At 44.6% G+C, this 26,065-nt stretch overlaps 1 protein-coding gene across 1 annotated transcript in view; it reads left to right on the forward strand.

Moving 5' to 3' along the window:
* ITPR1 (inositol 1,4,5-trisphosphate receptor type 1) overlaps positions 1 to 26,065 on the forward strand; it is a 328,245-nt gene that overhangs the window by 258,137 nt on the left and 44,043 nt on the right. Inside the window, exons 44-50 of the mRNA XM_047094661.1 lie at positions 4,583 to 4,783; positions 6,318 to 6,428; positions 8,553 to 8,648; positions 11,175 to 11,297; positions 12,382 to 12,486; positions 15,327 to 15,519; positions 22,019 to 22,141. Of these exons, the coding sequence (XP_046950617.1) occupies positions 4,583 to 4,783; positions 6,318 to 6,428; positions 8,553 to 8,648; positions 11,175 to 11,297; positions 12,382 to 12,486; positions 15,327 to 15,519; positions 22,019 to 22,141 (952 nt within the window). The remainder of the gene's footprint in view (positions 1 to 4,582; positions 4,784 to 6,317; positions 6,429 to 8,552; positions 8,649 to 11,174; positions 11,298 to 12,381; positions 12,487 to 15,326; positions 15,520 to 22,018; positions 22,142 to 26,065) is intronic.

Genomic DNA, 26,065 nt, shown 5'->3' on the forward strand with positions numbered 1-26,065 from the left:
ACTCATGACTCAAAGATGCAGGGATTGGTTATTGTCTCATTGGCTGGTGTTCTTGTGTCTGCAGGCCAGCTCTGTCCTTTCCACCTTCCATACGTACACCATTAGTCACAAGGGAGACTGGCCACGGGAGTGTGAATGACACCAGGGAAAGCCAGGCTGTCCTACCAGCAGGAAAGCAAAGTCATTTGTGGCATCTTTGTGGATGGGGGGACCTCCCTGCTGCTGGGGCTATTTCTAGGCTGAGCTGAGTGGTCAGAGCCCTGTACTGTTCCCCTGTACTGCTGTCACTGGTCTCCACCAACCTCGGGCTCTGGAGGGAAGTGGGTTGAGACTGTGCCTGTGCATGTATGTTTATTTCATCATCTCGGTGAATACCTGCTCTGTGCCTGGCATTGGTGGCAATAGAGACCTCACCCTTTCCCTCACAGACCTGAGAGTCTAGGGCAGGAGCCACCCGGGGAAACCCAAGATTGCTGTGCAGCATGCTGAGTGCTGTCATGGTGTCATCTTAGGGGTTTTGTGGGTTCAGAGCAGGCAAACCAGCCCCCTTTGCTGGGTCTAGGAAGGCTTCTCAGAGGAGCTCATATCTGCTGAGTCCTGAACTAACACAAGACTACCTTGAGTAAAATCCCTCCACAGATGTTGGAGAGGCCGTCCTGATGGTTCTGGTTTCGCACACCTGTTCTCACAGCCCCCTGCCCACCTCTTGATTTCACGTCTTCACCAGCACATGCACATCCCGCTGTGGAAGCAGAGTAAGGCTTTCATTGCTGGAGTTCACCTTTTCTCATCTGGAAGTCATCACAGTTTCTATTTTTCACCTTAGCTCGTCACGAAACTCTGCTTTGACCTAAGGCCCTAAGAACCCCATGGGCAGAAGGACCTGTTAATGAGTCCGTTCATACACTTGATTCTCCAACACATTGCTCTATGGAAAACAGTAGTATTGAGTGAAAGGGGAGGGTATAGTATATTCAGTAGTATTGAGTGAAAGGGGAGTATATAGTATATTTTAGTGTGTGTGTGTGTGTGTGTATTTTTTTTTCTTTTTTTTAGTCTTAGCAACTTAAAAAAAAAGTCTTAGCAGCTTAATCTTTGAAAGTATCATAAAGATTATCCAAGTCAGTGGTGTTACACTTTTTGGTTTTGGCCACAGAATCCTCTGTTTAAGATCTTATGCAGAAATGTAGTAAGTAAAGCAGATGAAAGCCAAACTTCTCTGTTCAGAGTAGAAACTACAGATGACAAGAACTTTCCTTTTCTCCCTTACCTACCAGAGCCCTGAGAGGCAGGGCATTCTGGGTTTCCCCCAGAGTCCTATAGGGCCCAGTTGGAAAACCAATGATCTTAAACCAGTGGTTCACAAGGATGAAGGTTAGAATCATCTAGAGATGTTGATAAAATTACATTTGTAGAAATCTTGTTCTCAAAATTACGGTTTTGAGCGGGATTCAGCTACTCTGAACACCACCCTGTTGGCTGTGTTCCAGACCAGATGGTGGATCTCTGGGTCACGGTTTTCTTGTGTACCAAAGGGAGGAGAAGACATTCTCATGAGGACAGAATGATTGCCTCCCTGGTATAAACAAGTGGAGATAAACCCTGAGGAGAAGGAATCCAGCCTTTTGAATTTGCCCAGCATTGCTTGTCATATTTATAACCTTAACTTTCCTGTTGGTAAATGCTCAGTAGAGATAAGGCCACTGCGTTTGGCTTTGCCAAACAGGCAGTGGCTGCCTTAAGCAAGCTTCATTCACATTAGTAAGCAACTTGGTGGGAAGGACTATTCTTGAGCCATTTTGCCTGTGCTTTTGAACCTTCCCCTGAAAGGTTGGCTTTGCTTTTCACCTGGGTTACGGAATGCAGGTCTCTGGCCACTGACAGCTGTGTGAGAACAGACTTGAAGTCTTTCATTTCTTAATTCACACATATCGACTTGGCCCCTTGCCCTCCAAGGAAGACCACAGAAAGAACAGGTCTTCTCCAGCCTAAACAAGGCAGGGTACTGTGCACTAAGGGTGAGATCTATTCCCTGAACATGGAAACAGTCCCTGTGAGCCTCCTAGTGAGTGACACCCATCTATTTTTGTAGAGGACAAAAGGAAATGGATCTGAACTAGGGAAGGAGACATTGTGGCTCAACACCCTGCAAAAACATGAGCTATGGGAGAGGCTTTCAAGAAAGGGCAGCCAGCTGTCTTCATGGGGAGTTGAAACATAACAGCCTTGAAGACTTCCTAGGTCTCCTTTCCTCCATCCCTTCAATTTAATTCAGATTATTTTAGCCAGTGTTGATGAAGCACCTGGCATGTTCTAGTCCCTGTGCCTGCTGCCAGGCACCCCGTGCTGTCAGCATGGTCCTGGGCAGAGCTGACAGACATCTCTATAAGCACATCACAAAGTGTAAGGAGGGCCAAGAGAGGTGTGTGCCATTTCTGATCTTGTTGGAGTCAGGATGGAGACTCAGACGGGCTGCCTCAAACAAGTGACTTGAGACCCCATCCTGAAGGAAGAGGAGTCATCAGGGTGGCAGGCAGAGAGAATAGCGTGGCTAAAGCCCCAGAGGAAAGAGAATCAGGAATACTCTTAAACACGAGTTTAAGAGGCAGATGGCCTGGAGAGCCATGCTATGAATTTCAGCCTTGGACAGCCAGGCTGTTTCCTGTTCTCTTCCTGAATACATCTCTATTCCTCTCTGCATGATAAGGGGCTCAGCTAGGCCCTCCAACAGGTAGCACCTTCCCTGGGCAGCTGGATCGAGGAATGGCTGTGGGACCCTACTGTGGCTTTCCATGGCCCTTAGAAAAACAATCCCCTTATGAAAGCCCACATGGTTCCAAATCATCTGTCCTTTGCTCCACCGCCCTTCCAGACCTGGAAGATTGTTCAATTTTTAGACTAATTAGACAGACGAGCCTAAAGGACTAAAGTTATGTGGGGGCTAGGGGGAAATGGTTAGTTTGATGGGTCAAGCATTAAACTTTGTTACCAGCTTTTAATCTGTATATTTATATTTTAATTTTACAAGGAATACTTGAATAGGGTCTTTCTATAAAAGTTTAGATATAAGTAAATATTTAGTTAAAAAGAATTGTCCCGGGGCGCCTGGGTGGCGCAGTCGGTTAAGCATCCGACTTCAGCCAGGTCACGATCTCACGGTCCGTGAGTTCGAGCCCCGCATCAGGCTCTGGGCTGATGGCTCAGAGCCTGGAGCCTGTTTCCGATTCTGTGTCTCCCTCTCTCTCTGCCCCTTCCCCGTTCATGCTCTGTCTCTCTCTGTCCCAAAAATTAATAAACGTTGAAAAAAAAAATTAAAAAAAAAAGAATTGTCCCTCTCCCCATCCCTACCTCTCTACTCAGAACTATTGTTGGTTTGAACAACAAACCAACTGGTTGGTTGTATCTTTCCAGTCATTCTTCTATATTTTTGGATGGGAGCAGTGTATACATATTAATTTGCTATTTACCTTATAGTTTTTTTTAACTTTTAACAGTATGTCCTAGAGATCTTTCCATTTTGGCAGATATTGACCTCGCTTGGTGTTTCTAAATTGTAATAGTAAATGATGTTGATATGCTATAATTTATTTAACTACTCCCCATTTGATGGGCGTTTAGGTTGTTTTCAGTTCTTGACTATTGTAAACAGTGCTATAGTGAACTTCCAATACATACTTTGTGAATAGAAGTCATTATTTTATAGAAGTGGAATTACCACATCAAAGGTATCTTTGACATTTATTTTATCTTTTGTTTGTATCTTTTTATATAGTACCAGTCATCTATGGTAAACGTAACTTTTATAATTTTGCTTAAAAGAATATTTGCAGTTAATTTTTGCTTCTTTTTAAGAAGAGTCACTGACAAAAATCTCCTCTTCATCAAAATAGACTCTGCTTTGTGAGGTGGTTGAATGTGGTTTACTTGATTTTATGGAGGAAGTACCTGCTCTTACATCTCTTGTTAACATGATCTGTTTAGCTGGAGAACATATATTTGGGCACAAGCGCACAAACATTTACTCATTCCTGCCCCTTCCTTTAAGAATTAATGGAAATAGCCAAAAAAAGACAACCTAGGTTCCTGCCATGGCAGTGGGCTCAGGTCAGCTTATGACACCTTATTTTGTGATGAGCCATCCCCAGTACTAGGCTGTAGGCATTCAGCGTCCAGACTACACCATCATCTTTTAAACATAACCATTGCCTCTTGAAATGTCAAATGCCTCTGAACCTGATACTTGCTGGGAGGAGCATGGGCTGGAGTGGGAAAGAGAGAAAGGAGAACTCTGAAAGGCTTTAGGCATCTGAAGTGGGCTGTCGAAGAGGACCCTTCCTCCCCCAGCATCACATAGAAAAGTACCTTGGAGGACAAGCTCCTGTGTTTGGTGGCCATTGCCATAGATCAAGTCCACAGTTGACCATCTTGGGGGCTCTTTTCTCCGGTGCTGCATCTCTCTTCATAACTGCTGATCAATTCTGGACATCAATGAATTAGATACTAGCAAAATGTCACTATGTATGACCTTTTCCCTCTTCTCTCCTATTTTGCTGCCCCGATGCTGGGGACTGCCCAATTGTAGAACTTCCTTCGTTGTCAAAATAACAAGACCAATTACAATTTGGTGTGTGAGACACTACAGTTCCTGGACTGTATTTGCGGAAGCACTACTGGAGGTCTTGGTCTTCTCGGGCTCTATATAAACGAAAAGAACGTAGCCCTTATCAACCAAACCCTGGAAAGTCTGACTGAATACTGTCAAGGACCGTGCCATGAGAACCAGGTACCTCCATTTTTATTTGGGGGTGGGGAAAAAACAAAGTTCATCATTTTGGAAATGTTATTGACAGGAACTAGTTCAGAAGTCACACAGCATTTGCCTATTGGACTAGGAGGTCGCAACAACTAGAGATCTTTTTTCCAGCAGTCAAGAAGGAGCTTTGGTGCTTTATTATGCTTCAAGATTGACCTAACCACAGGCATTGGAGGACTTATCGTTGGTCTCCATGCTTGGCTTGGCTTGGCTTGAATGTCCAAACTTAACTAACTTGACTAGAGATAAATAATAAAGTTGGTGTTAAATTAAGACACACAAGAACTGGGCTCTATTTTGAACACTAGGAAAGCTACTTAATGGAAAAAGATTGAAACCTACCTAGAGAGAGAAACCTTGCTACACACAAGACAGCTTGAAAACAGTATGAGAAAATGTTTGGTTGAAATTTAAACACCACATTCAGAGAAAAGAATGAATGACCCATTAGTCTTGATTTTGGCCTCTCAAGAAGTAGATTTTTGGAGGGGAACCCCATGGTTCCTAGAGTAAAATTGTTGCTTTTATCCATGACATATTGCAAACTTCGTGAGTTTTTGCATTGATACTAGGATGATTATGATTTTTAACTCAACCGAGCTCTGTCCTGGGGGATAGATGGACCCGGAAATTGCCAGTCCTAAATCCAGTAGACCGGGAAGGTGTGATATGCTATGTTACATGGGGAACAAGGCCAGGACCTTCACTCAGGGGAGAAAAATGCTTTACAAAAGGGACAACCTTTTGTTTTTCAAACACACCTGGTCATAGTTGGCTATAAGTACCAGGCTCACTTGTTGTTGGATCCACTTTCCTCGCCTGGTTCACTGGTGAGACAGATGGTATAGTCAAAGTTAAAATGAAAAGGAACAAAAAAAAAATTACAGCAGGCTTGGAGGAAAAGGCTTTATCTAACATCTAAGTGAATTTCCTTATAACCTCAAGTTTGCTTTTCTGCCAAACATGGGTCTGTCAAAAGGAACATACTAGAGTGGATTCTGTTGCAAATGGGGACCTTACCTGGAGGAAGATGATTAATCTTGGTATTGTGTGAATTAAACAGGAAACTTGCTTTCCAGGCTTAAGTCTTAAGCAAAAGTATGCAATACGAAAGCCGAGTGATGTAGAGAGAATGGAACACACCTTTAAAGGGGAAAACAGGGCTCAGAACTCAGAATCAGTCACACACTGTATTTTCCCTTAAGAACAAAAGCCAACTGTATTGCACTATTTGGATTAGACACGACTAATTTATCAGTTACAGTGCATGGGGACTTTCCTGCTGTTTACTGTTAATTCTGAAACTAGCGATTTTCATCTGTCTTTTATTTTTACCACTTTCTCACGGAAAATTTGCAGCTCTCCCCTAGAGACATTACTAGGAGTGGCACGCATTGTGTTGAAATAGCAGTTGAGCCTGTTGGCTTTTGACATCTGATTTATGACCAGCATTTGTGTAAAGATCTGTGTATGTGTGTGTTTGTGTGTGTGCGTGTTTTCTCAGAACTGCATAGCCACCCATGAATCCAATGGCATTGACATCATCACAGCCCTGATCCTTAATGACATCAATCCTTTGGGAAAGAAGAGGATGGACCTTGTATTGGAACTGAAGGCAAGTAGGAATTGAAAGCAAAAGACAGGAGCATGTGAAAATAGTTACTTTGTGTTTTGCCTCAGCACGTGATATGGTCAGTGTTATGAAACTAAATACAGTTCTCTTAGATAAACGAATGGTCCATGTTGTAAGTTCTGACTGAAATGCAGAACTTCAGTCTGGCCCTCCAAATAAGAGTCTTAAGACAGGATACTCCTGGGGCGCCTGCATGGCTTAGTTGGTTAAGTGTCTGACTTTGGCTCAGGCCATGATCTCGCGGCTCGTGGATTCGAGCCCTGCGTCAGGCTCTGTGCTAACAGCTCAGAGCCTGGAGCCTACTTCAGATTTTGTGTCTCCCTCTGTCTCTCATTTTCCTTTCCCCACTCATGCTCTGTCTCTCTCTGTCTCTCAAAAATAAAACATTAAAGATTTTTTAATTAAAAAAATAAAGACAGGATACTACTTCTGATGTTGCTTTCTTAAGCATACTCCTCAAAAAACAAAATAAAACCCTCATTTGTACCCAGAGCTTCCAAAGATTCTTTAAGAGTCCAAAGATTAAACTTGCAACCTGTCTTGGTGTCTAAAGTGTATTTCAAAATGTGTTGGCCTCACTGAGCACGTTTCCTTTTTAACTGTTCCCATGTTGGGTCATGTTGAGATCCGTCCTCTATCTTACGCCCATATGCAACAGGGAACTTTTTGTCATCACCACAGAAGAGCCTAGAACTGCAGGGTTTAGCTCTAAAGCTGATCTGTATTGATTGCATAAACAGTGTCATAGGAAAGAGAGGTCATTAGGGAAGATGTTAACACAGAAGTCCACAGGAATTGCACAGTTATTTTTATTTTTCCTTCGTTGTTTAGAGCTGAGAGTCCAAACGGATCATTGATTTGGGTGTATGATTTAAATGGATTTTTTGTATGTGAGCTATTTTTACTTCCTTTGACAAATTGTGTTGTAGAATTGACTTGAACATTATTCAAGCTCATGTGCCGGGCTCCCATTTATCAGAATGTATATAATGAGAGCCTGAAATGACCAGAATTTCATATGCTACTGATCAGCGTTTCAGTGACTTTTCCAACTAATCTCGTAATCTGTGGATTATGATAGAAATGTGTGTGCTCTGAAAAGCCATCAGTTGGTAGCACAGCATCCTGATTGAATTGCTGTGACCTGCACTTGGGGAGGAAAAAAATACTGCCCTCTCTTAACACAGCATACCAAGAACTTTACAATCCTGTACACAAAGAACCATGCAGGTTATCCTAGGCTCAGTCCCTAAAATGAGGTCAAGCCAAGAAGTGCAGGATGTGGGCACGTGAAAACTCTGATCTAATGGGAAATTAGGATTTGGCATATATTCGGTTCCTTTGGGTCACTTTTGTTAATTGCTGTCGGCTGTGCTCCAGTTATAATATTGGGGGTTATGAGAGCTGATAGCATTATTTTTAAAAAGGGAGGAATTACCTTAATTGCCTGCCTCCTCTGCCCTGCGAGGCTGAATAACAAGGTTTATAACCACACCTGCCCTGAAGGCATCGTGGGTCTATATAGCAGATTCTTTCCAACCACAATCACCATGAGAGTGCCAACACACACCCACAAGACCCTTAAATTTCCAATTTTGGGGCACCCGGGTGGCTCAGTCAGTTGAGCATCTGACTTCGGCTTGAGTCATGAGTTTGAGCCCCACATCAGACTTACTGCTGTCAGCATAGAGCCCGCTTCTATTCCTCTTTCCCCTCCCCTCTCTCTGCCCCTCCCCCCATTGGCGCACGCGCGCGCTCTCTCTCTCTCTCTCTCTCACACCCCTATCAAAAATAAATGAACATTTAAAACAATTTCCAATTTCCACCAAGACTTCTATAAGGTAGCATTAGGGAGAAAGTATGCCCAAACAACTATGTTCCTCTTTGACCCAAATCAGGGTCCACGGACATGGTTTTGGGGTCTGTAGTAGCACGTTTTCTGTTGCATACAGGTGGTTTTTGCTGTCCTAGACCCACAGGTCTTCCATGGGATAAAACGTCCGTTTAGCCAGGATGCAGGGCTTGCACCGATGGGGCACACACATTCAGGCCAGAACCCCCATGCTGCTCCTCTCCATTTCCTCCTCCCTTTCTTTGTCCAATTAGAACAATGCTTCCAAGTTGCTGCTGGCCATCATGGAGAGCAGGCACGACAGCGAGAATGCAGAGCGGATACTTTACAACATGAGGCCAAAAGAACTGGTGAGTTGGATGGCTGGTCTCCCAGCCATGACTCCATGCAGAGAGTCAGAACAGCATCTGTGACAGAAAAGGAACCTGCTTCCTTGAGCTTTCTTAAAGATGCCACAGATCACAAGTATAAAGACAACATTGGATTCAGGTCTACGACTCGGCTGGAAAAGTGAAGTACTACTTTGAATAAGTGGCATCTGCCCTCTCCCTGCTGCATAGCTGCCAGCGGCAGCCACCCTTGCCTGTTGTCCCTCCTGCAAGATGGTGCAGCGAGCAATCTGGGGGCCTGGCTTTCCCTTTCTGGTGGCTCACCTTGGGCAGGCTCCTGACTGCTCTGCACCACAGTTTCCTCATCCCTTAAAGGAAGATGATGATGTCATGCAGGCCTGAGGGCTGTTGAAGATGAGACAGTTCGCATCAGGCCCTTAGCCCAGTGCCCAGTGCCCTCCGTGACTTGTAGCTCCTTCCCCCTCCTTCGTTCTTCACTACTGCTCTCTGTACCTTGTCTGTGTCCAGAGCTAGAGAATCCCCATCTCTTCTGGCTGCCAATAGTTTGGGCAACAGAAGAATGTTTGTTGGGAGCTGATGTTCTGAGGGCTTTTTTTTTTTTTTTTTTTTTTTTTTTTTTTTTTTAAATATATATAGGAAAAACCAATCTTGCTTATTTTTGCAGGGTGATATTCACGATGGGCTGTGACTTCCAGGGCAGGGGTTAGCGCTACAACCTGTGAGACAGGCAGCTCTCAGAGACCATGAGACAGGCTGAGGAGAGAACTCTATTTGGACTTCTTCCCACACAAATAAACTGTAACCGACAGAACTAAATGAGGGCACTAAAACTTTTCTCTCGCCTGGTGACCTGTGTGCGCTGGGGGCCAGGCTAAAGTCCCTTCATGTATTCCTTGAAATAAAGTTAACAGTGAGCCCAGCTCTTTGATCTCTGAGGTCAGGAGTGAGTTCTCAGCCTGAGATGGATGTCCTCCCCGAGTTTACGTAACAACTTATGTAACAGGCTTGGGGGGAGCTCCAGGTGTCCCTCGTGAGTAGGACAGAATAACTTCGCAGAGACCCCATTCCAGCTCTCATAGACCAACAACACCCCCCTGCCTTGATGGGATTAATGTCAGCCCCCAGGGTCACGCATGCCACAGACTCCTGGGATGCCCCCTTGTGGTTGGGGAACATCATTCACAGCTCACAGGAAGTCAAGGGCTTGCTGGAACAACTGGGTTCTAAGAATTCACATAGAAGAGAAACTAATGTCCAGGACACTTCTGCACATATGTGCATGCATCCGTGTGAATTCTGGCACTCGTTCCATGCAACATGTTGTCTATTCAATTTGGTATTAGAACTAACAGGAAATCGAGCTCAGAGAGCGGGAATCTCAAGGATCTTTTCTCCAAATTTATTTTTCAGGGCCTGACCCGGTGTCAGTACAGAAATGTACGGCCCTCTGCATGCTTGGTCTTGGATAATGAGAAATAATTCGGGGTAATAGCGTTGTGGCAATGCAGGAAGCTGAAATGCCTTCTGAATCATTAAAGAAAATGATTAATTTTCAGTTCAACTTAGGGGTTGAAGGCATTTTGTTCTTATTCTTTGATTAAATCTTGAATGATTTGTTCATTTGATAAACATTGGCCAGGCCCTACTTTGTCCATGGCGTTTTTCTGGGCACCAGGGAGGAATTGAGAAACGAGGAGACCCAGCCCCTGGGCACTGGGTAGGGCACTGAGGTAGGTGGGAGCAGTAGACAAGTACAAAAATGTACTAGGGAATGTGCTCTGAGCGTGAAACCAGTGACATGCATGGGTCCTCTGGTAGCACATTTGAGATCAAGTCTCAGCTCATTAGCCATATGATTTCAGGAGTGCCTCTTTACTGCCCTGAGTCTGTTTCCTCATCCATAATAACTGGGAATTGTTGATATTTCATAAAATGAGGATGAGTATTAAATTCCCCAAAAGAATGTTGAAATACTAAACACAGTGTGCTTGGCACGGAGAAAGGCCTGAGTAGATGTTATTTGTTGATGGTGTTATTTTTACATGGAATAGGGACAGAGAAACGTAGATGGGAAAATGTGGAATTGGAGATGACAGTTTGGCTAGCTCTTGCTAAAGGTTAGTGGATTTCCTACTAGTTGTCCCTTGAAATGGCAAAGGTCGGAGGTTGGAGAAAGATGGTAGGAGGGAATGTGGAGATAGGAAAAGTCTGGCTTCTTGTCTACATTTGTGTCATATTTTATTGTTTCAGGGAACTTCTATAACCATTGTCCCCTTCTAAGGAGACATAATACCTCTTGGTCTAGTTATAGCACCGGGGTTTAATTTCTTATGTCCGCGGAAGTTGATTGGTAGAGACTGCCCGTGACCGTGTTGAGAAGGATTCTGAGGCTGTGTCCAAACCTGATAGGAAGCAAATGCTGAGCCTGATGAGCACTGTCTGCCCCAAGAGGGCAGACTCTAAGATGGCAGTCCTGTGTGGGTCTTCCTTGAAACAGGAGCTTCCTTTGTTTGACCACTCTTACAGGTGGAAGTGATCAAGAAAGCCTACATGCAAGGCGAAGTGGAATTTGAGGATGGAGAAAATGGTGAGGACGGAGCTGCCTCCCCCAGGAACGTGGGGCACAACATCTACATATTAGCTCATCAGGTATGACCTGTCCCTGGGTCCCCGAGTCAGGCACGGTTTGCCTTCACTGCCAGAATTCCCAGCAGAATGTACGCTTCAACTTGGTTCTCTCCTAAGGGTTTAACCTGGGGCTGTTTGTATTCATGGTGATGTGGTTCACAGGTACTCGTGGCAGCCTGACCCAATGTCCCGCGTTCCAGGGCTCTTCCATTTTCCCATGCGAGGGTCATGTCCTTGGAAATCCCCACGTTTCTTAAAAGCCTTCGCACTGAGCCTTGACACTTACATAGTTTATGACTGTGTTTGGAGACAGTTGAAAGGAGTCTTAGGCTTTTCATAAATATTGATGAGTCTATCTTAACAATCTAAGAAATAAACCTCAGCTGCCTTGCCTCCTATCACGTTTAAAAATCTTTGGGAACTAACCTGTCATTATGAGTTCTTTGTGTTTGCTTTTGGGGGGTGGGGGGTGGGGAGTAGTAATTCTTCCTACCCTGGCACCAGAATGCCCTGTTTCATAACTCTCTTCCCAAGTGTCTGGGCTTTTGAAGATACTTTCTTTTTCTGGAGGCTGATATGCCTTGAGCTCGCTGATGTGTGTGGGCAGCTTGTAACTCTGCTGCAGGCTTGTGCTTCCTGTCCCTTTCACCCGCTGGGCTAGAGGACTTAGGAATAAAGCAGTAACAGAATTGGGTGGGATGGTATGCCCTGCTACGGCGTGCTGGCAGAAGAAGAGAAAACCATCTCCTGTCCCACGTCTCTTCCACTACCCATGTTTTGCCACTCAGTGGGTTTCAGAACTTTCTGAGTGGAGACCTGTGTGGCTGTACAGAAAACCCCATCTCTCTCCCACGTGGCTGAAGAAATTGGGGGAAAGTGGGACCTCATGTGGGCATGAGCTTTCTCCATGCTGTTGTCCCACGCTCCCAAAATAGCTGCTGTGCAGAGCATACCTTGACAGGACGTAGCAAGCCTCCTGCCATCTTTGCCCTTCAGCTTACCACTGTGTATGATGCATTCTTTATGCCCCACAATGGAAAGGGGCGCACGTGTGCCCGTCGCAAAGTGACAGTGACTCCCCCCGTTTTCTGAACTTGTGTTCTAGTTGGCTCGGCATAACAAAGAACTCCAGACCATGCTGAAACCTGGTGGCCAAGTGGATGGGGATGAAGCTCTGGAGTTTTATGCCAAGCACACAGCCCAGATAGAGGTAAAAACAGAGGGAACTCAGGGCTCGGGCCTGTGTTGAGGGCCTGCAGTGGACTCTGCCCTGTGCTGGGGCTGGCACACAGTCATTCGTCTGAACAGCAACGTGTTGGTTATGCATTCTGACAAGGCTGTGAGGACAAGTAGAAAGTATTGTAAGAAAGTCCAGCAGAGGGACCTGCTATGGATTGTGCTGGTCACAGAGGCCTTTTCTGAAGAAAGGCATTTAAGCACAGACCTTAGGAAAATTGGATTGAAGCAGGCAGAGCTTGGAGGGAAGAGTTTCTCACACCTGGGGAATAACGACAAGTGGAGGCCCTGAGGAGGGAGACGCTAGGGGAAGACGGGGAGCTGGAAACCGGTGAACAACACAAGGTCCGAAAGGAAAGACCAGTGGCTCTGGGCCCGCAGAATCCTGTCCACCATCCTTTTGAGAAGTCTGGATTTACTGGCAGAGCCAAGTAGAACTGAGGGAGAGTTTTACAAAGAGGAATGGTACAGTCAGATCTGCATTACACATGCACACACACACACACACACACACACACCATACCTTACTGATCCTCTGTGAACTCAATGGGGCCATCTTGCATTTTGCAGAGAGGGAAACTCTGAAATAAGACTCAGAGAGGTCGTTTCATTTGCCCAGCTAGCAGTGGCAGAACTGCGGTTGTAATCCAGGTCTGGCTGACCCCAGAACCTGTGGGTGCATTTTGTTACCTGCGTTGAACCCAGACTTGTGTCTCCAGGCTCTAGGCAGTGAGGCATGGTGTGCCTTGTTTGGCTAACAAAGAAGTGCACAGATTGAGGATCATTGCTGGAACAGCGATTTTGAAGGGCTAACAGACTCCTTTGGGCCATATGAAATGTTCAGGATGGAGACTTTTTAAGAATATATTCTTACCAAATGTATCAGGTGTCTGGGCTGTTCTAATAAAATGTGTCATTTTACTGATGAGTTGACCATGGCAGCGCATGTGGGCAAATACTCTTAATTTATTGTTAACAGTGAGAAGCTTGATGGCAGCCCTACTCTGTCCTCTGGAGCCCTTAAAAGACAGGCTTCAGGTGTTTGCAGTGTAGGATGTCAGAGCTCCTTGGTTCACTGGAGAGAAGACTGAAGCTTGATGAGGTTCCGAGGCATGAACAAGGTCACCCAGGCCTGTTAGAGCTGGGGAGGGATTGAAGTGTGTTCTCCTGACTCCCGGTTGTAAGTCTCCTGAAAAGGAGGTGTGGACAGATATGAAATGATGAGGAGAAATGGTCAGGCATGGTGTCCCTTGCTCTCAAATCCTACCCTTGGCTAGCCACCCATTTCTTCCAGTTTCCTGAAGAAGTTACCTGTGAAAAGCTGGAAAATACCCCATTACTCCCTGGGGCTTCCTCATAGAGTGCTTTGATCATGGGAGTTAGCCTGGGTGTGTCTGGAGTCTGGGACTTAGTTCTTGTCAGGGGGCCTCCAGTGTCATCATCCTTTCCCTCTTGACAACTAAAGCACTTCTCACATCATAGTCGTTCAGCTTAGGAAGATCCAGAGGCCACTTGACTGCACAACAGGCAGACTCCAGTACAGACTCAGTCCCTGAGCCTATCCAAATAGAAGCATCACCTGTGGGCAGGTTCCAGTCACCAATCCTCAAACCACAATTCCATTTAAATGAGGTTGACTGAAGAACCAGAATCATTATGACAGTGAAGTTTCCTGTAACCTGATCTGCAGCTAGATTGGGGAACCACTGGTCTAAAGATCGTGCCTCCCAGAATTTATAGAGGTAGGGCTGTGGGAACCTGTCTCATGTCTGAGAGAGTTTTCCACTACAACTGGACCTGAGTCACTTCCCTTGCTGTGTCAGGGAGCAAAAGTGTTGGAAAAGTGAGAACCAGATCTTCTTGTAAAGGGCATTGGCCCTCACCTGACTTCTCCAGCCTCTGGGGTGAAAGAATAAAGAGAGGTCATGCTCCTATTGTACCACAACCTGTACCCCTTTTAAAATGCCAACTCCCCAGGATGGTGACTAAATACAGTGTCCTAGAATCTGCACAATCCTGACCAGACTACCTCCTGTCTGGAGATTGAGCCAGTCTAGGAAGGGCACAGAGAAAACCTGTAAGGTGTCTACTCCAGGGCTCGACATAGCTGGTTCAAAGAACAGTGAACGCTGTGCCAGTGTTAAATGGCCATACTAGTTCATGCCCTGTACATCTTAGATGCTGTGACATCATAGGAGGCCAATGCAACTGGATAAACCAAAATTCTCTTTTTTAAAGTTCCTATTTAGGAGAAAAAAGAAAACACCTAATTTTGCCATCAGAGAAGTTTAGGAGAGGTTTGCACCACAGTCTGGTGCTGTACTGTCCAATATAGTAATCATTAGTCATGTGTGGCTGTTTAATTAAAATTAAATACTCAGTTTGTCAGTTGCACTAGCCACATGTGCCAGTGCTCAATGGCCACGTGTGACTAGTGGCCACCTTTTGCACGGGGCAGATGCTTAGATATAGAACCATTCCATCATTACAGAAAGTTCTATTGGACAGCCCTAGTCTAGAGCCTCATTTGGTTTTATGCACAAAACACAGTTTAAATTGAGACAAAAGTTAATCACAGTGAAAGCAATGGGTCTCAGCTTAAAAAACAAAACAAAACAAACAAAAACTCTTCTTGGAGACTTGCCCAAACTGTTTTTTATATAAATCTGAGAGACACAGCCCAGTCTGAGAAGGCTCCAGAACAGGTTCGTATTATATTCAGTCTTGAATACTGAGCCCATGACCGATTGCAGAGATCCTCAGTGAAAGGTTTTTGAAAATGACCGTTAAAGCTCCTCTATTTTTCCACCCTAGATTGTCAGATTAGACCGAACCATGGAACAGATTGTGTTCCCTGTGCCCAGCATATGTGAATTCCTAACCAAGGAGTCAAAACTACGAATATACTATACTACAGAGAGGGATGAACAAGGCAGCAAGATCAATGACTTCTTCCTGCGGTCCGAGGACCTCTTCAATGAAATGAACTGGCAAAAGAAACTGAGAGGTGGGTCAGCACTGCATCCACAACACGTCAGAGCGATGTCCTCCTGGGGTTTCAGAGACCTCAGCTTGATGGTGGTGGGTGTGCCTCCAGTTGGACCAGAGCTAGAATAATTTACAGTACTTCTACCTCTGAGCGCCGGGCAGACCTAGATACCTTTGTAGCTGATCAATGGGCTCTGGCCTTGGGGAGGCATCTCCCCAGAAAAGTCTTCCTTCATTCACCATTTGATTTTATTTGATTGGAGAGCTCTGTGGAAGACTTTCAGAATGTCATTTTTTGGTATCTTGATGTAGAAAATAAAAGGAAGGGAGAAAAAGCAAGGCTTTGAGCTCTCAGGATGGTGCACTTGAGCAGGAAATTCAGCCAGCTTGACTGCTCATTTACTAGCTCACCTGCTCTGAAGACACTGGTCTCTCCCTTTTACAGGTGTAGCTCAGGTTTTAGACTCTACTGTAATCATTTTATAGGCAGTGGAATCATTTGCCACATAAGACGCATCGTTGCTCACCACCTAGTCCCACTGCGATGCCTGGCCAGTCGGGCTGAAATAACTCATCTAAAACACTTTTATAGGGCTGTCCCAGAGGGCTTCTCAGCTCCTGGTTTTCATTAGGATTTTAATGGGATCCTTCAGTACTGACAGTACACTCCGCACCAACTGTTGTGACCAACTTAGAAAGGACTGTGCTTTATTTCTGTCTGTTAGTCAGGAGCCAGGTTTTTTTATTTGAAACCCTGGATTCCAGCTACAGTTGTGATCTTTTGGGCTCTTTGTGCGGGGCGGGGCTGCGGGAGTGGAAGCGGAATTGGAGGTCAGTTTCTGGGAGCTTCTGTCCTCTTCCTGCCTCCCACCAGCTTGAGCCAGAACGGACCAGCCTTCACTGCATGCTTCTTTCACTTCACCAGTCTTCTCCCTACCTCCCTGCACCCTTAGGTTTGGCCAGTGGCAAAGAGGGTTGTGCACACACGTCAGCCAGAAGACCTGTTCTCATCACACCCCCACCCCACAACATTCTCACTCATCTCTAAGGCTACCTCATCATCCAGCACTTTCGAACTAAGAAAATGTTTTCTGGGGTGCATCTGGCTGGCTCAGTCAGTAGAACATACGATTCTTTATTTTAGGGTCGTGAGTTCAAGCCCCACATTGAATGTAGAGATACTCAAAATCTTTAAAAAAGGAAGGAAGGAAGGAAAGAAAAAGTAAAGAAAATGTTTCCTGGCCACACCCATTCATTACCCAGTCCCATGCTTGGTGTCTGACCAAGAGGCCAGGAGGCCTTTAGAAGACCAGCTTGCATGTTCTCCTTGGTAGGGACTTCAGAAGATTTAGGGTGCACTTCTAACCGATATCAGTGTGTCCTTCATCCAAGCTCCTCCAGCTCAAGCGCCATGAGTAGCCTTGAACACCCACACAACACAACGCTTAGGTGAACACAGAAAAAAAATAGCAAAGTAAGGTAGGCATAGACCCTATCCACTTTGCACTCTTGTGTTTTCAGCTCTTAGCCTCACTGGGGTGGTCTGCGATTCCTGCATCAAGGGATAATCCTGAATCCCTGTGTCCAGACCTCCACCGTAGTTACTAAAACTGTGACTTTGCTCTGATCAGTGTATGGGTCTACTAAGACTGGTCAGGTATATTCATTCCCACAATTCTGGGAGCCTATGAAAACATAGAAATACATGCTAGGCTCTCCAGGAGGCTTGGGAACCGACAGAAGGGTTTTCACCTTTTCTTGTGAGGATAGAGACCTTATGATCGCTCTTTATGAGACGGTTGTCTTCACGCAGGCACGGGAGGAAGACCTCAGCCCCAAGAGGCGGGGGAATCTCACTTCCATTCCGCTTCTGCTCCCCACTGGCTGTGTGGCCCTGAGCAGATGACTTCACTGCTCCCAGACCCCCACCTACAAAGTGGGGAATGAAGATTGATTGACTCATTGATTGTGGAGTGCTCACGTCATCATCCTTCGATGTGTGTTGCATTGTAGCTAATGCCTCCTCTTGCTTAGTCTGCCTTTGTTTCAGTATAGCTTAAACACAGCTATAGTTGTCAACTGAAAGATTTTAATTGGCTTCAAAGCTATCTGCTGGTAAGAGAGAAATTGAAAACAGTAACTGGATGAAACATGATATGCGTATTTAGGGAGGGGAGAAATGCCCTCGTTAGAAGTGCAATTAAAATGAAAAACACTCTTCTCTCTTAGTAGCCTGTTTCTCTTCTAATAAATCTGTAGGAAGAAAATTTCTGCTTTATTCATGAAGCTGCTTTCCCCTTTCCTGAAAGTGTCACAGAACCACCTGTGCTTTGGTACATCTGGAGCTAGGGCTCAGATGTAAAGTCAAGTCTGTCCCAGGCTGCTGTTGCTTAGTAATTTCTTCTGCAAATCTTATGATACTCAATTCCTATGGTCTCCTGAAGCCCTCTTCGCTGCTCTTCTCACAGAACATGCACATGTGTGCGCACACACACACACACACACGCACAGCCCGTTCGATATGTTCACATCCTTTCTCACCCGTGCCTCTCTGACACCTTCTCCTGAAGTTCCCAGCCCCAGTGAAGTAAAACTCTGGGCTCAGAGAATGAGAAGATCATGAAAGGGAAAACAGAGGCCCGGTTACATATGCTGACGTATTCCTGCGTGGGGTTTTCCCTCATGGTTATCACACCCATCCAAATAGAGCTAGGGAATTCTGGAGTCCAGGTCCCCGAGCACAGCCCAGACACAAAGGCTGGAGAAGAGGGTTACCACATGATGCCCTGGGGTTCAGTAATTTAGACTGACCTGCCTAAATGGGATCGTGGCATTCTGTGTTTTTACTGTGAGGTAGTAGGTATATCCACTCAGCCAACTTTTACCCATCCTAAGTAGAAAACATGCTACGGAGTACAGCAGGGGGGGGTTCATCGGTGTTTAAGCTGTGATTCCTTCCTGTGTGAACGTACCATGTGATGGGCGCAAGCAATGCAGGCATATTTTTAAGTGGCTATAATTGAGCCGCCTGACGATGAGCAGGACTGTAATTAAGCAGTGACACGCCATGGAAGTATGGGAAAGGCAGCCTTCTGAGAAAAGGCGGGAACTGAACAGCATCTGGGAGGATAGATAGCACTTGGATAAACACAAGCCTGAGAGTTTGGGGAGAGGGAAGGTGTATTCATTTCCAGTTGCTACTGTAACAAATTACCACAAACCTGGAGGCTTACCATAACATACATTTACTATCTTACATTTCCGGAGGCCAGAACCCTACAAAGGTTCTCCTCGGGCTAAAATTCAAGTGTTGTCAGGACTATCTGCCTTCTAGAGGCTCTAGCTTTTTCCAGCTTCTAGGGGCTGCTTTCGCATTGTTTGGCTCTTGGCCTCTTCCTCCATCTGCAAAGCCAGCTGTGGCCAGGAGAGCCCTGCTCACACTGCAGGACCCTGTCTCTGACACTCCCACACCCTTCCTTTGCTTGTAAGCATGTTTGTCATTATGTTGGGCCCACTGGATAATTCAGGATAATTTCCCCATCTCCAGATCCTTAACTGTATTACATCTGTGAAGTCCATTTTCCCATGAAAGGTAACATATTTATTGATTCTGAAAATGAGGATGTGGACATCCTGGGGGGGGGGGGCGGGGAGGGCTGCTATTTTCCCATCCCACAATGTACATTAGTTGCATTATATTGCTGTATGACAACTTACCTCAAAACTTAGTGGCTTAGGGGTGCCTGGGTGGCACAGTCGGGGAAGCATCCAACCTCGGCTCAGGTCATGATCTCCTGGTTTGTGTTTAAGCCCCACATCGGGCTCTGTGCCGACAGCTCAGAGCCTGGAGCCTGCTTCAGATTCTGAGTCTCCGTCACTCTGCCCCTCCCCCTGCTTGCACTCTGTCTCTCTCTTAAAACTAAATAAACATTAAAAAATGAAAAAAACAAAAACACTTAGTGGCTTAAAACAATAAATATCTATTTCCTCACAGTTTCTCAGTGTCCAGAGTTTGGGAGTGGCTCAGCTGGGTTGTTCTGACTCAGGGTTTTTCATGAGGTTGCGGTCAAGATGGCAGCCAGGCCCTCCTCATCTGAAGGTTTGATGGACCTGGAGGACCCATTTCTCTGCTCACTCACGTGGCCATTGGTAGGAGGCCTCATTTCTTGTACACCTGGGCCCCTCTGTAGGGCTGCTTGAGTTCCACACAAAATGGTGGTTGGTCTCCTCAGAGCACATGACTGAGGAGAGGTAAAGGAGGAAGCTGCAGTGCCTTTTATGACCTAGTCTCAGGAAACACGCCCATCACTTCTGTACTGTCTTAGAAGTGGTGACTAAGTCCAGCCCACACTCAAGGGAAAGGGGATAAGCTGCACCCCTTGAAAAGGTGAGGATCAAAGACTTTGGGGACATATTTTTGAAATAGCACGGGGACAGTGCACAGAGGCTCAAGGTACCACATGCATTCAGGGAGCATCACTAGACTGGGATGTAAAGGTGGCCTATCTGGGGAAGAGAAGCAGGAGAAAAAAGAGTCTGGAAAGTTAAATGGGATCACAGTTTCATGTGTACATAGAAGACAGTGCATGTCAAGGTTGGTCTCTAAGTATCTTTTTGCACCTGGATAGATACTCAGTTGATTTGAAGGACTGAATATTCATCATATTCAGAATGATACTACAGTTCAAATGTGTTAGCTTTGTAAATACATGATTTATTTGTGAGCTGCATGCCATAGTTGAGGGTCATTTATTACAATTAAAGCATCCTACAGTGGCTGCTGTTATATTTGATATTGAGAGCCCCTCTGAAGAGAATTTTGGCTTACATAGACCATTACTGAGCTTTGCCATTTCCTATTTTTCTTTTACTCCATACGAGCTTTTTACAAATACGCAAACGTGGAGAGGACATTATAAATTCCCATGTACCCACCGCTCAGTTTCAACCATTACCAACCCTTTGCCATTCTTGCCACCCAGCTCTTCTGGAGTCTACATATCCAGATCAGAAATGGGCTTCATTCCCAGAAGAAACACTAGTATCTGTTGTTTCCAGGGCAGATGATTTGTCATCTTAAATTTGTTTCACCACTTTGCTTTAAAAAAAAAAAGTTAATTGTTACTGGAGATTGATTGAATTCTGGTCAGCTCCTCTTCTGAATGTTGACATGAGCCACTTACCTTTGTCCTTGTCACTAGCCCCAAAGGATCACTGACCTGGGTGATGATATCTCCTCCATAACTTCCACCCCCTGCTGGGCCTCAGTTTCCCTCATTTGTAAAAGGAGAGATTTTTAAAGTAGATGGTGCTTGTAACCCTAAAACTCTAGACTTTGGAAATATTTCCTGTTTCCCAAGTACAAACATGAATTGAGCAATTATTAAATTACCCAGGGCTCTGTTTAATTGTGGCATAACTTTATTTTGGAGAGAAGCTTTCAAAGACTTGGCTGCTGCTCTAGGCATCATTATAGGGCCATTGAATATATCATTGGCTGCTGTCCTAAAGTTAAGTGATGACTTCATTGGGAAAGAGAAACACACCATAGAGACCCATTCTCCCATACTCCATACTTGTTTGGAGGGAGATAATGTTGAATGAGTCTACCTATTAGAAACTCTGCTTCTGGCATGGAGACTGAAATTATTCCTACCATATCTATATTTGAGCATCATCCGAAGTATAAGGCACCACTGGAAAAGAATTCAGTGGAAAAGGAAGCACCACCACACACAATGTGGCCAGAGGCCTGTTGTTCTAACACTGAGCATGCCCAGCCAGTGTGGTATTGCCTGTATAAGATGGCAGCAGTATGGAAAGTGTCTCCCGCCTATTAGTGATGGCTTTGGTACCACATCCTCTCTCCATAGTAGCCTTTGAGAATGGGAGCTCTGCTGCTCACTTCCCGAGTCAGCAGCTCCCTGCCCCTGGCGTGATCATCAGACTTGAGGAAAAGGGCAGATGGCTCAATGTCAGGCAAAGGATCTGTAAGTTAGTGGAGGATTTTGAGCAAGACAGGAGTATGGAAATGGTAGCCACCCTAGTCTGGAGCCCAGCTCGGCCCATTCTGGATGCTCTGTGTCCCTCCAACTGGGGCCCCACACTTCTAAAAGGCTGATTAAGTTCTTGGGTCTGTCTGAGCATCTCCTCTGGTCCCAGATTCAGTGGTTGATTGAGGATTCAGTGCATGAACTCTGGACAACCCCCAGATTCCATAACTGGTGGTATTGACTGGGGCATGCAGGGTTTTTAGATGTTTCAACTTTTCTCCTTTTCTTTGCTTCCTTGACCCCAAATACATCTTCTGTTCCAATAAGTACTCCAAACAGAAATAAACCAATCTGATGTCGTTGTGAGCCTGTGAGTCAACCTCAAAACAAATGATCATTTTTCTTACTGTTGTGGTAAAAACCAGGAACAAAAGTGGGCTTGTGGGGCAGAGCGGGAGGAAGGGCCAAGTGGCATTCCCAGCGTTCTGAATCGAACCTTACATGGTTTGGTCTTTGTTTTCACAGCCCAGCCTGTTCTGTATTGGTGTGCCCGCAACATGTCTTTCTGGAGCAGCATTTCATTTAACCTGGCTGTCCTGATGAACCTGCTTGTGGCGTTTTTCTACCCATTTAAAGGAGTTCGAGGAGGTACCCATATTTTCTATTTCAAAGAAACTACTAGAAGTAGCAGGAAGGTTATGACTTGCATCTTAAATATGATCCCTGGAAGTATTGGTGCAATATTACGGGATCTCAGTTACCCGTTTTCAGACAAGATGGGATTGCAGCTTTTACCACAGATTTAGTTTTAAATCTCACTTAAAACAATATAAATTTTGTGTCCACATTTATCTAGCAGGAAAGACCGAGAAGAAGTTGTACACTCCGAAACCTGTAAGAAATAGTCTCAGTCAGCCTCCTTGTTTTAGATATTGGGAAACTCTCGTCTCAGAGAAGTTGAAAGATTTAGCCAAAGCTGCACAGCTAGCTAGTGGCAAGGCTAACCCTAGAACATAGACATTTTGATGTTCAGTCCTGTAGATGATTTTCCCCATCCCATATTTAGAGAATTAATTTCAAACTAAAGAATTTGTAAGGCATGTCTGGAATTTTTTTTTTTTCTTTTTTTTTTTTTTTTTTTTGGCAGGGGGCTTGATGAGACGGGACTTGAATGACTAAAGACTGCATCTCCCTGGATGGTTAGGCTATTAAGAGCTCTATGCCATCATTCTCGCAGTAGAACATGTCCATGATCTTTATGGATATCCTCCCCAGCCCCTCTCTCTTTCTAGTACCCTGCCATGTGCATTCTACATATTTCTCTGAGAACAGGCAAACAAGTCAGGAGGGCCATTTATTTTTCTCTTTGTGGCTCCTCCATTTGCTTGACAGTGTTCTAGAGTTATTTACATTTGCGGTGTTCTGGGGCCCAGCAGAAGCCCCTCTCCTGTTATACATCCATGGCCCCTTTTCTGACACGTTGTACAGCCTCTTGAGAGATCTCTTTCTCAGCTACATTTTTCATCAGACCTACCTGGCAGATTGTCTCATGTACATATGTAACAACTGACCAGTAGCCACCTTTTGTGAAATACAGGGAATGGAGCCCAAAAGTAAGACACCAAAACAGTAGAGCAGTTCCAGGCTTAGCTCTTGAGCCTAATAATGCAGATGGGTATACATGATGAGACAGCATGTCTATACTTACAGTCTATTTAAGGTCCATTTTGAAAGTGGTAACTTGTTCTGTGATGCTTAGGTATCCAACATACCCATTTGAGGAGTTAGCTTTTCTGCTTGGCCTTCAGTTACCTTGAAATCCTTGTTTGAGTGATTTCCACCCCCCCCCCCAAAAGCACTACCTAAACACAAGTCTGGGGGTATTTTCCTTTTAAGTGCCATGTCAGGGATCATAAACACCCCTGTGTGAAAAGATTCTGCAGATCCACAGGGCTGTGAGGTTTGCTCGGAGAGGACATGTGCTCAGCCAGGCTGCCGGTCAGCAGAGATAAGAGCATGAAATAGAGTGACAGAAGAGCCTTGCCCTCTTTCCATTTCAGGAAAGTTGTCATGCTTATCATCACTGATTCTTCAACCATTACCTTGGATGTGTTTTCCTTTATTCCCCATTTCTTTCACAACACTTAAAATTAGCTTTTATTATACACCTTGACAATTTTCTTCATTGGTCGTTTGTGGAAACGTTGAGGACCTTGTCTGAAGGGAGGCAGTTGACAGCTCCCCTCCCCTTCTGTGGTAAGCCTCATCCAACGGAATACTTGATCTACAAAGTCCAGAGTCACCATCCAGGCCTGACTCTGCCACTCATTCACCACGTGACTCTGGGCAGGCAGCTTCTGTTAGTCTTCCTTATCCTCTCTATTAAAAGATACTTAAAATGACCCAGTAGTTGGGAAACCTTGGTGTGAATTGGGGAATTGCCGTGTGGTTCAGGGAAAAATAGTGGTTGACCCAGTCAGGATCTCGGGGGCATCCTGTTTCCCGCCCATACAAGTTCAAGACCCAGTGAGGAGATGATTGTTAAAAGTCCCTCCAATTCTACAGTGGTGATCTGGTTGATCCGTAGTAGTTGAGACTTTCTGTTTGGGCAGTGTGGGCTTTAGAAACTTCATGTGGATGGATTAAATGGAAAAGCATAATTAGATCTCCCAGGAAAGAAGGAGATTGATCTGACCTCAGGAAGCCTTTTCCATTATACAGTGACTGAGCTCACTTCCAACACATCAATTCACTCTCAGATTTATTTTTCTCTTTTGTAAGACATGTTGGGGCATCTTCTATAAGATCTGGTTGGTTACCTGAAAATATTTCTTTGAGATGAGTATTTGTTCATGTTGAACCCTAAAACCAGGATTTCCAAAATGTCCCAGTTGAATGTTCCCCCCCCCACTTTTTTTTTTTTTTATGAGTGCTGATATGGCTCTGTGGCTTATTAGGCCTCTGGCTGCCAAGAATACTGGTGGCCTTAAAAGCTCCTTTTCAAAAGTATCCTTTTCCCCCTTTATTTTAGAACTGATGAGTCACACAGCCTTTGGAAAGCATGAAACCTGGGCAGATTCACATTGTTTACTGAACTTGTGAGCATGCTACTATGATCAAAGCAAATGTATTACTGCCTTTTAAACTTTTTCATTTTTGAAAGTTTCAAATATACACACAAATAATAACAGTTAATTCACTGCCATGTATCTGTTAACCCAGCTTTAACAACTACCAACATTTTGTCAATCTTATTTCATCTATTCTCCAACTGTATTTTGAAAGATTTTAAAGAAGTCTAGACATCTTGTTGTTTTGCCCATAAATATTTCAGTGTGCATCTCTAACTTCTAAGAATATTTCAAAATATGTATAATTACCATAACATTATCATATCTAACAGAACTAACAGTAAATCATGTAATAGCCTGTCCATATTCATGTTTCTCCAATTGTCTTAAAGATGTCTTTCTATAATTGGTTTTTTAAAATCTAGCATTTTTTAACACTGCTTTTATAGTCGGGAGACAACAGGTTTTTATTTTGGCCTCTTCAGGATTTAGGTACATCCACTGTACTGGTCCCATTTATTATGCTGAGATCTTTAGGCAGTTTAAGATGGTGATTTTTTTTAATTAAAAAAAGTCTTTTTAATGTTTATTTCTGAGAGAGAGAAAGAGTGCAAACAGGAGAGGGGCAGAGAGAGGGGGAGATGCAGAATCCTAAGCAGGCTCCATGCTCTGAGTTGTCTGCACAGAGCCTGACACAGGGCTCAGAACTCACCACAAGATCATGATCTGAGTCAAGGTCAGACACTTAACCAACTGAGCCACCCAGGTGCCCCAGATGGTGATTAGACACTTAGAGAAAATGACTGAGACACTTAGAGTACACGGACTGGGAGAAAATATATACAAAATATATATCTGACCAAAGGCTAATATCCAGAATAAAGAACTCTTACAATTCAGTAATAAAAAGACTACGCAGTTAGAACAGTGGGCAGAAGATTTGATCAGATATTTCACAGAAGAATGGGCAATAGCACATAAAAAGATATTCAACATCACATGTTTAAAAAACTTTTTTAAAAGAGTGGGGAGCATGCCTGGGTGGCTTAATCGGTTGAGCATACGACTTCATCTTAGGTCACGATTTCACCGTTCATGGGTTCAGGCCCCACGTCGAGCTCTGTGCTGACAACTCAGAGCCTGGAGCCTGCTTCAGATTCTGTGTCTCCCTCTCTCTCTGCCCCTCCCCTGCTCATGCTGTGTCTTTCAAAAATAAATAAATGCTAAAAAATTTTTTTTAAAAAGATATTCATTATCAGTAGTTATCAGAGACATGTGAATGAAAACTACAATGACATACCACTAGAAACCTACTAGACTGGCTACAATTGAAAATACTGAAAAAACAGATACATATTTATATATACACATACATACAAACACTGATTCCACCAAGTATTGGTGCCGACTTAGAGCAAGTGGAACCCCATGTACTATGCAATAGTGCATTCACTCTGGAAAACAGTATGGTTGTGTCTTAGAAAGTTAAACATATTCTTAT

This window comes from Lynx rufus, unplaced genomic scaffold (assembly GCF_022079265.1).
Source record: "Lynx rufus isolate CCGP_SWC_20201006 ecotype Redwood Valley unplaced genomic scaffold, mLynRuf1.p SCAF_4, whole genome shotgun sequence".
In the NCBI taxonomy this organism is placed as follows: domain Eukaryota; kingdom Metazoa; phylum Chordata; class Mammalia; order Carnivora; family Felidae; genus Lynx; species Lynx rufus.